This window comes from Pseudoliparis swirei, unplaced genomic scaffold (genome assembly GCF_029220125.1).
Source record: "Pseudoliparis swirei isolate HS2019 ecotype Mariana Trench unplaced genomic scaffold, NWPU_hadal_v1 hadal_25, whole genome shotgun sequence".
Taxonomy (NCBI): domain Eukaryota; kingdom Metazoa; phylum Chordata; class Actinopteri; order Perciformes; family Liparidae; genus Pseudoliparis; species Pseudoliparis swirei.
In genome coordinates, this window is record NW_026613261.1 from 1788289 (window position 1) to 1799004 (window position 10716).

The following is a 10716-nucleotide window of genomic DNA, read 5'->3' on the forward strand; positions in this document are numbered from 1 at the left end:
AGGTAGCCAGAGGGGGGAGGAGAGGGAGCAGGCAGGAACTGGAGGCTCCCAGCAGGATGAGGAGGAAGAGGAGCACTGGTCCAGTCCAGCAAGGTGAGGAGGGAGGGGCTGAGGTGGCCCAACAAACTGAAGAGGGAGACAGGTGTCAGGGAGGTGGTGCTGTCAGACAGTGAGGTGGACATGGAGGGGGAGGAGCCTCAGAGTCCCCCAGCTAAAGAGGAAGAGGAGGACGAGGAGGGATTGAGTGAAGAGCCTGAGCCAGAGCCTCAGCCTCACTTCCTGTCCTCCGTGGACTTCAGTTTTCCAGTGTTTAAAATGAGCATCATGGACGTTCTCTTCTCATCAGGATTGGTGCTACATTTATGTTTATTGAAAATAAGTTGGTTAGTCTCTGTCTCTCCCCCTCTGGTCTCTATGGCAACCAGTAAACAAAGCAGGAACACATGACATCACTGCTTTATCGAGATAGGGTAGGGGGCGGGGCTAAACCACAGAGAACAGAGAGGGGCGTGTCCCTGAGAGCAACACACACACACACACACACAAACTCATGTTTACATGTTTACTGAGGGAAGTAGAGTCACTAGATAGACTTCTATACAACCAGAGGAGCCCCCTGGTGGTCAGGAGAGAGAATGCAGCTCTAACAGGACCCTGAAGCCGATTGGCTGCACACTCTTAAACATCCCGTGAGGAACCTGAGGACAGGAAGTCCACCTGAAGACAGGAAGTCCACCTGAAGACAGGAAGTCCACCTGCTCCACTAGACTTCTCCATCCGGCCGACAGCAGCTCTAAATAACCAGCGGGCGAAGAGGAGCCCAAAGGAATGCTGGGTAAATCCCCCCCAACAGGAAGTCCCTCCAGGACGTGAGGCCGACAGCGACTGACCCACCGGGAGACGCTCACTGGAGACACGTGAGCGGGGACATGGGGAACTGAAGGAGTCCCTGAAGGCAGCACGGCCGTGTGGGAGGAATGTGAGCGGTGGAGTCCTGCCGGGTGAGGTCACCGGGGGGGGGGGGGGGGGGGGCATCCTGACACTCCTATACAACACACTCTACCACTGACGTTCTCATGGTGCGTTCAGGCTCTGCTCAGTGAACATGAGTACTGAAGGTATGATAACGTTCTCATGGTGCGTTCAGGCTCTGCTCAGTGAACATGAGTACTGAAGGTATGATAACGTTCTCATGGTGCGTTCAGGCTCTGCTCAGTGAACATGAGTACTGAAGGTATGATAACGTTCTCATGGTGCCTTCAGGCTCCGCTCAGTGAACATGAGTACTGAAGGTATGATAACATTCTCATGGTGCGTTCAGGCTCCGCACAGTGAACATGAGTACTGAAGGTAGATAACGTTCTCATGGTGCGTTCAGGCTCCGCTCAGTGAACATGAGTACTGAAGGTATGATAACGTTCTCATGGTGCCTTCAGGCTCTGCTCAGTTAACATGAGTACTGAAGGTATGATAACGTTCTCATGGTGCCTTCAGGCTCTGCTCAGTTAACATGAGTACTGAAGGTATGATAACGTTCTCATGGTGCCTTCAGGCTCTGCTCAGTGAACATGAGTACTGAAGGTATGATAACGTTCTCATGGTGCGTTCAGGCTCCGCTCAGTGAACATGAGTACTGAAGGTAATGATAACGTTCTCATGGTGCGTTCAGGCTCCGCTCAGTGAACATGAGTACTGAAGGTAGATGATAACGTTCTCATGGTGCGTTCAGGCTCTGCTCAGTGAACATGAGTATGAAGGTAGATGATAACGTTCTCATGGTGCGTTCAGGCTCTGCTCAGTGAACATGAGTATGAAGGTAGATGATAACGTTCTCATGGTGCGTTCAGGCTCTGCTCAGTGAACATGAGTACTGAAGGTAATGATAACGTTCTCATGGTGCGTTCAGGCTCCGCTCAGTTAACATGAGTACTGAAGGTAGATGATAACGTTCTCATGGTGCGTTCAGGCTCTGCTCAGTGAACATGAGTATGAAGGTAGATGATAACGTTCTCATGATGCGTTCAGGCTCTGCTCAGTGAACATGAGTTCTGGTTGTGGGTCCTTCTTTAGGAAGTGTTATTCCCTCTTTGCTTTTCAAAATAAAGGTCATGAGTCTCTGTGGAACCAGAATAACTCATGAGGAGTTCAAGGAGCCTCGTCCAGTCAGTTCCTCCTCATGTGGTCACATGACTGCTGGTCTCACATGAACTCACTATGACGTCATAGTTTCACCAGGAGCTCCAACTTAAAGTCTTTGATCTGATCAACAGATTAAAAGATTTAAATGAGACGTTTCTGATGAAAGTTAAAGCTTTTTCTGACAAGCACTTCTAACATGATGCGTTCAAGGACCATCTGAAACATAAATATATACATATATCTTATTTTGGGTGCTTTTGTTGCTGATGAATTGGACTAGAACTTTCGTTCTGCTGGTTAATGAACTATTAAAGTTGTTTTGGAGAACACTGAGGAATCCTTTAAAGTTTCAGACCCTCAAAGTGGTCTTGTAAACCGTGACCTCTGACCTCTCTGGAGGTGTCCACCTCCTCTCTGCTTTGCGCGTGCGTGCTCATCTTACCGTAAACCCGGAGCCATCCCTGCTGCTGGCACACGGAGTCCGCCAGGATCCGGTCCAGCAGCGGGTCCAGGAGGCTCAGTCCGCCGAGCGGAGAGTCCACGTCGCCCGGGTCCGGCTCCATAGCCACACTTCAAAAGCGACCCGGCAGAAGGGCACGTGCACCCGGCAGGCGCGAGGTCGCGGTAACTCGGTAAAAGTCGGTGTTCGTTAGCCGTTAGCCGCCGCGGGGTCGCGCCGCTCCGGGAGCCGCGCCGGGTTCACGAGACCGCCGGCCGGGACTCCGCGCTCCTTCGTCCCGGGGAAAGTGCTCCGAGAAGCGGCGGTGGAGCCCGAGTGAGCCGCTGGAAGGCAGGGGGCGCGCGGCGCGTCTCCGGCTGAGTCCACTCTCTACCGGGCACGAGCATGCGACCAGGGGCGCGCGCACGAGCGAGAAGACGGGCGAGAGCGCGCGCCAAAGTCTGGAGAAGTGGGAGAAGTACAAAGGTCCTGTACTGCAGTACCTGTACCTCGTACTACACAGTACTAGTAGGACTAGTACTACACAGTACTAGTAGGACTAGTACTACACAGTACAAGTAGTTGCTACACACAGTACAAGTACCTCGTACTACACAGTACTAGTAGTACTAGTACAAGTACATGTACCTAGTACTACACGTTACTAGTAGTACTAGTACTACACAGTACAAGTACCTGTACCTAGTACTACACAGTACTAGTAGTACTAGTACTACACAGTACAAGTACCTGTACCTAGTACTACACAGTACTAGTACCTGTACCTAGTACTACACAGTACTAGTACCTGTACCTAGTACTACACAGTACAAGTACCTGTACCTAGTACTACACAGTACAAGTACCTGTACCTAGTACTACACAGTACTAGTACTACACATTACTAGTACTACACATTACTAGTACTACACAGTACTATAATACAGTCACCCCCAGGACTACCTCCTCTTCTTTCTCCTTCTTCCCGCTCCTTCCTCTTCCTCCTCCTCCTCCTCCTCCTCCTTCCCTCCTGGAGGCCTCCTCCACACACATGCCACTTTAACATGCACTTTAACTTAAACACACGTCACATGTAACATACACTTTTAACTTAAACACACGTCACTTGAAGCACACACCTAAACACTTTAACATTATTTGTTGTCCGAGCACTTTATCCTTATCCTTACCTTTATCTTTATCTTTATCTTTATCCTTATCCTTATCTTTATCTTTATCTTATCTTCTCTGATACTTAAGTTCACTGTTGCTGTCGCGTTGATTGTTGTTTGTCATGTCTAAATGTTGCACCTTCCGCCAAAAAAAATCCTCATTTGTGTAAACATTCCTGGCAATATAACTGTTTCTGATACTAGTACTACACATTACTAGTACTACACAAAAAGGTACTAATACTACCATGTAGAGGTACTCTGTGACAGTACAGGTACTAATACCACCCTGTAGAGGTACTCTGTGACAGTACAGGTACTAATACCACCCTGTAGAGGTACTCTGTGACAGTACAGGTACTAATACCACCCTGTAGAGGGACTCTGTGACAGTACAGGTACTAATACCACCCTGTAGAGGTACTCTGTGACAGTACAGGTACTAATACCACCCTGTAGAGGTACTCTGTGACAGTACAGGTACTAATACCACCCTGTAGAGGTACTCTGTTACAGTAAAGGTACTAGTACCACCCTGTAGAGGTACTCTGTGACAGTAAAGGTACTAATACCACCCTGTAGAGGTACTCTGTGACAGTACAGGTACTAATACCACCCTGTAGAGGTACTCTGTTACAGTAAAGGTACTAATACCACCCTGTAGAGGTACTCTGTGACAGTAAAGGTACTAATACCACCCTGTAGAGGTACTCTGTTAGAGTAAAGGTACTAATACCACCCTGTAGAGGTACTCTGTTACAGTAAAGGTACTAATACCACCCTGTAGAGGTACTCTGTGACAGTAAAGGTACTAATACCACCCTGTAGAGGTACTCTGTTACAGTAAAGGTACTAATACCACCCTGTAGAGGTACTCTGTGACAGTAAAGGTACTAATACCACCCTGTAGAGGTACTCTGTGACAGTAAAGGTACTAATACCACCCTGTAGAGGTACTCTGTGACAGTAAAGGAACTAATACCACCCTGTAGAGGTACTCTGTTAGAGTAAAGGTACTAATACCACCCTGTAGAGGTACTCTGTTAGAGTAAAGGTACTAATACCACCCTGTAGAGGTACTCTGTTAGAGTAAAGGTACTAATACCACCCTGTAGAGGTACTCTGTTACAGTAAAGGTACTAATACCACCCTGTAGAGGTACTCTGTTACAGTAAAGGTACTAGTACCACCCTGTAGAGGTACTCTGTTACAGTAAAGGTACTAATACCACCCTGTAGAGGTACTCTGTTACAGTAAAGGTACTAGTACCACCCTGTAGAGGTACTCTGTGACAGTAAAGGTACTAGTACCACCCTGTAGAGGGACTCTGTGACAGTAAAGGTACTAATACCACCCTGTAGAGGTACTCTGTTACAGTAAAGGTACTAATACCACCCTGTAGAGGTACTCTGTTACAGTAAAGGTACTAATACCACCCTGTAGAGGTACTCTGTTACAGTAAAGGTACTAGTACCACCCTGTAGAGGTACTCTGTGACAGTAAAGGTACTAGTACCACCCTGTAGAGGTACTCTGTTACAGTAAAGGTACTAATACCACCCTGTAGAGGTACTCTGTTACAGTAAAGGTACTAGTACCACCCTGTAGAGGTACTCTGTGACAGTAAAGGTACTAGTACCACCCTGTAGAGGGACTCTGTGACAGTAAAGGTACTAATACCACCCTGTAGAGGTACTCTGTTACAGTAAAGGTACTAATACCACCCTGTAGAGGTACTCTGTTACAGTAAAGGTACTAATACCACCCTGTAGAGGTACTCTGTTACAGTAAAGGTACTAGTACCACCCTGTAGAGGTACTCTGTGACAGTAAAGGTACTAGTACCACCCTGTAGAGGGACTCTGTGACAGTAAAGGTACTAATACCACCCTGTAGAGGTACTCTGTTACAGTAAAGGTACTAATACCACCCTGTAGAGGTACTCTGTTACAGTAAAGGTACTAATACCACCCTGTAGAGGTACTCTGTGACAGTAAAGGTACTAATACCACCCTGTAGAGGGACTCTGTGACAGTAAAGGTACTAATACCACCCTGTAGAGGTACTCTGTGACAGTAAAGGTACTAATACCACCCTGTAGAGGTACTAATACCACCCTGTAGAGGGACTCTGTGACAGTAAAGGTACTAATACCACCCTGTAGAGGTACTCTGTTACAGTACAGGTACTAATACCACCCTGTAGAGGGACTCTGTGACAGTAAAGGTACTAATACCACCCTGTAGAGGTACTCTGTGACAGTAAAGGTACTAATACCACCCTGTAGAGGTACTCTGTTAGAGTAAAGGTACTAATACCACCCTGTAGAGGTACTCTGTTACAGTAAAGGTACTAATACCACCCTGTAGAGGTACTCTGTGACAGTAAAGGTACTAATACCACCCTGTAGAGGTACTCTGTTAGAGTAAAGGTACTAATACCACCCTGTAGAGGTACTCTGTGACAGTAAAGGTACTAATACCACCCTGTAGAGGTACTCTGTTACAGTAAAGGTACTAATACCACCCTGTAGAGGTACTCTGTGACAGTAAAGGTACTAATACCACCCTGTAGAGGTACTCTGTGACAGTAAAGGTATTAATACCACCCTGTAGAGGTACTCTGTGACAGTACAGGTACTAATACCACCCTGTAGAGGTACTCTGTGACAGTAAAGGTACTAATACCACCCTGTAGAGGTACTCTGTTACAGTACAGGTACTAATACCACCCTGTAGAGGTACTCTGTGACAGTAAAGGTACTAATACCACGCTGTAGAGGTACTCTGTGACAGTAAAGGTACTAATACCACCCTGTAGAGGTACTCTGTTAGAGTAAAGGTACTAATACCACCCTGTAGAGGCACTCTGTGACAGTAAAGGTACTAATACCACCCTGTAGAGGTACTCTGTGACAGTAAAGGTACTAATACCACCCTGTAGAGGTACTCTGTTACAGTAAAGGTACTAGTACCACCCTGTAGAGGGACACTGTGACAGTAAAGGTACTAATACCACCCTGTAGAGGTACTCTGTTACAGTAAAGGTACTAGTACCACCCTGTAGAGGTACTCTGTTAGTAAAGGTACTAATACCACCCTGTAGAGGTACTCTGTGACAGTAAAGGTACTAATACCACCCTGTAGAGGTACTCTGTGACAGTAAAGGTACTAATACCACCCTGTAGAGGTACTCTGTGACAGTAAAGGTACTAATACCACCCTGTAGAGGTACTCTGTGACAGTAAAGGTACTAATACCACCCTGTAGAGGTACTCTGTGACAGTAAAGGTACTAATACCACCCTGTAGAGGTACTCTGTTACAGTAAAGGTACTAATACCACCCTGTAGAGGTACTCTGTGTGACAGTAAAGGTACTAATACCACCCTGTAGAGGTACTCTGTTACAGTAAAGGTACTAATACCACCCTGTAGAGGTACTCTGTTACAGTACAGGTACTAATACCACCCTGTAGAGGTACTCTGTTAGAGTAAAGGTACTAATACCACCCTGTAGAGGTACTCTGTTACAGTAAAGGTACTAATACCACCCTGTAGAGGTACTCTGTTACAGTAAAGGTACTAATACCACCCTGTAGAGGTACTCTGTTACAGTAAAGGTACTAATACCACCCTGTAGAGGTACTCTGTTACAGTAAAGGTACTAATACCACCCTGTAGAGGTACTCTGTTACAGTAAAGGTACTAATACCACCCTGTAGAGGACTCTGTGACAGTAAAGGTACTAATACCACCCTGTAGAGGTACTCTGTTACAGTAAAGGTACTAATACCACCCTGTAGAGGTACTCTGTGACAGTAAAGGTACTAATACCACCCTGTAGAGGTACTCTGTTACAGTAAAGGTACTAATACCACCCTGTAGAGGTACTCTGTTACAGTAAAGGTACTAATACCACCCTGTAGAGGTACTCTGTTACAGTAAAGGTACTAATACCACCCTGTAGAGGTACTCTGTTACAGTAAAGGTACTAATACCACCCTGTAGAGGTACTCTGTTACAGTAAAGGTACTAATACCACCCTGTAGAGGTACTCTGTTACAGTACAGGTACTAATACCACCCTGTAGAGGTACTCTGTTAGAGTAAAGGTACTAATACCACCCTGTAGAGGTACTCTGTGACAGTAAAGGTACTACTACCACCCTGTAGAGGTACTCTGTGACAGTAAAGGTACTAATACCACCCTGTAGATGTACTCTGTTAGAGTAAAGGTACTAATACCACCCTGTAGAGGTACTCTGTTAGAGTAAAGGTACTAATACCACCCTGTAGAGGTACTCTGTGACAGTAAAGGTACTAATACCACCCTGTAGAGGTACTCTGTTACAGTAAAGGTACTAATACCACCCTGTAGAGGTACTCTGTTCCAGTAAAGGTACTAATACCACCCTGTAGAGGTACTCTGTGACAGTAAAGGTACTAATACCACCCTGTAGAGGTACTCTGTGACAGTAAAGGTACTAATACCACCCTGTAGAGGTACTCTGTTACAGTAAAGGTACTAATACCACCCTGTAGAGGTACTCTGTGACAGTAAAGGTACTAATACCACCCTGTAGAGGTACTCTGTGACAGTAAAGGTACTAATACCACCCTGTAGAGGTACTCTGTTACAGTAAAGGTACTAATACCACCCTGTAGAGGTACTCTGTTACAGTAAAGGTACTAATACCACCCTGTAGAGGTACTCTGTTACAGTAAAGGTACTAATACCACCCTGTAGAGGTACTCTGTTACAGTAAAGGTACTAATACCACCCTGTAGAGGTACTCTGTTACAGTAAAAGGTACTAATACCACCCTGTAGAGGGACTCTGTTAGAGTAAAGGTACTAATACCACCCTGTAGAGGTACTCTGACAGTAAAGGTACTAATACCACCCTGTAGAGGTACTCTGTTACAGTAAAGGTACTAATACCACCCTGTAGAGGTACTCTGTTCCAGTAAAGGTACTAATACCACCCTGTAGAGGTACTCTGTGACAGTAAAGGTACTAATACCACCCTGTAGAGGTACTCTGTTACAGTAAAGGTACTAATACCACCCTGTAGAGGTACTCTGTTACAGTAAAGGTACTAATACCACCCTGTAGAGGTACTCTGTTAGAGTAAAGGTACTAATACCACCCTGTAGAGGTACTCTGTTACAGTAAAGGTACTAATACCACCCTGTAGAGGTACTCTGTTACAGTAAAGGTACTAATACCACCCTGTAGAGGTACTCTGTTGACAGTAAAGGTACTAATACCACCCTGTAGAGGTACTCTGTTACAGTAAAGGTACTAATACCACCCTGTAGAGGTGCTCTGTTACAGTAAAGGTACTAATACCACCCTGTAGAGGTACTCTGTTCAGTAAAGGTACTAATACCACCCTGTAGAGGTACTCTGTTACAGTAAAGGTACTAATACCACCCTGTAGAGGTATTCTGACAGTAAAGGTACTACTACCACCCTGTAGAGGTACTCTGTTACAGTAAAGGTACTAATACCACCCTGTAGAGGTACTCTGTTAGAGTAAAGGTACTAATACCACCCTGTAGAGGTACTCTGTTACAGTAAAGGTACTAATACCACCCTGTAGAGGTACTCTGTTACAGTAAAGGTACTAATACCACCCTGTAGAGGTACTCTGTGACAGTACAGGTACTAATACCACCCTGTAGAGGTACTCTGTGACAGTAAAGGTACTAATACCACCCTGTAGAGGTACTCTGTTACAGTAAAGGTACTAATACCACCCTGTAGAGGTACTCTGTTACAGTAAAGGTACTAATACCACCCAGTAGAGGTACTCTGTGACAGTAAAGGTACTAATACCACCCTGTAGAGGTACTCTGTTCCAGTAAAGGTACTAATACCACCCTGTAGAGGTACTCTGTTCCAGTAAAGGTACTAATACCACCCTGTAGAGGTACTCTGTTACAGTAAAGGTACTAATACCACCCTGTAGAGGTACTCTGTTACAGTAAAGGTACTAATACCACCCTGTAGAGGTACTCTGTTAGAGTAAAGGTACTAATACCACCCTGTAGAGGTACTCTGTTACAGTAAAGGTACTAATACCACCCTGTAGAGGTACTCTGTTAGAGTAAAGGTACTAATACCACCCTGTAGAGGTACTCTGTTACAGTAAAGGTACTAATACCACCCTGTAGAGGTACTCTGTGACAGTAAAGGTACTAATACCACCCTGTAGAGGTACTCTGTGACAGTAAAGGTACTAATACCACCCTGTAGAGGTACTCTGTTACAGTAAAGGTACTAATACCACCCTGTAGAGGTACTCTGTGACAGTAAAGGTACTAATACCACCCTGTAGAGGTACTCTGTGACAGTAAAGGTACTAATACCACCCTGTAGAGGTACTCTGTTACAGTAAAGGTACTAATACCACCCTGTAGAGGTACTCTGTGACAGTAAAGGTACTAATACCACCCTGTAGAGGTACTCTGTGACAGTAAAGGTACTAATACCACCCTGTAGAGGTACTCTGTGACAGTAAAGGTACTAATACCACCCTGTAGAGGTACTCTGTGACAGTAAAGGTACTAATACCACCCTGTAGAGGTACTCTGTGACAGTAAAGGTACTAATACCACCCTGTAGAGGTACTCTGTGACAGTAAAGGTACTAATACCACCCTGTAGAGGTACTCTGTGACAGTACAGGTACTAATACCACCCTGTAGAGGTACTCTGTGACAGTAAAGGTACTAATACCACCCTGTAGAGGTACTCTGTTACAGTAAAGGTACTAATACCACCCTGTAGAGGTACTCTGTTCCAGTAAAGGTACTAATACCACCCTGTAGAGGTACTCTGTGACAGTAAAGGTACTAATACCACCCTGTAGAGGTACTCTGTTACAGTAAAGGTACTAATACCACCCTGTAGAGGTACTCTGTTACAGTAAAGGTACTAATACCACCCTGTAGAGGTACTCTGT

General features: G+C 45.5%; 1 protein-coding gene across 2 annotated transcripts in view; it reads right to left on the minus strand.

Moving 5' to 3' along the window:
* rasal2 (RAS protein activator like 2) overlaps positions 1-2939 on the minus strand; it is a 38763-nt gene extending 35824 nt beyond the window's left edge. For both annotated transcript variants that reach the window (XM_056410511.1, XM_056410510.1), the window contains exon 1: positions 2582-2939. In XM_056410511.1, coding sequence (XP_056266486.1) covers positions 2582-2702 — 121 coding nt within the window. In that variant the 5' untranslated portion in view covers positions 2703-2939. The remainder of the gene's footprint in view (positions 1-2581) is intronic.
* Between the last annotated feature and the right edge of the window lie 7777 nt (positions 2940-10716).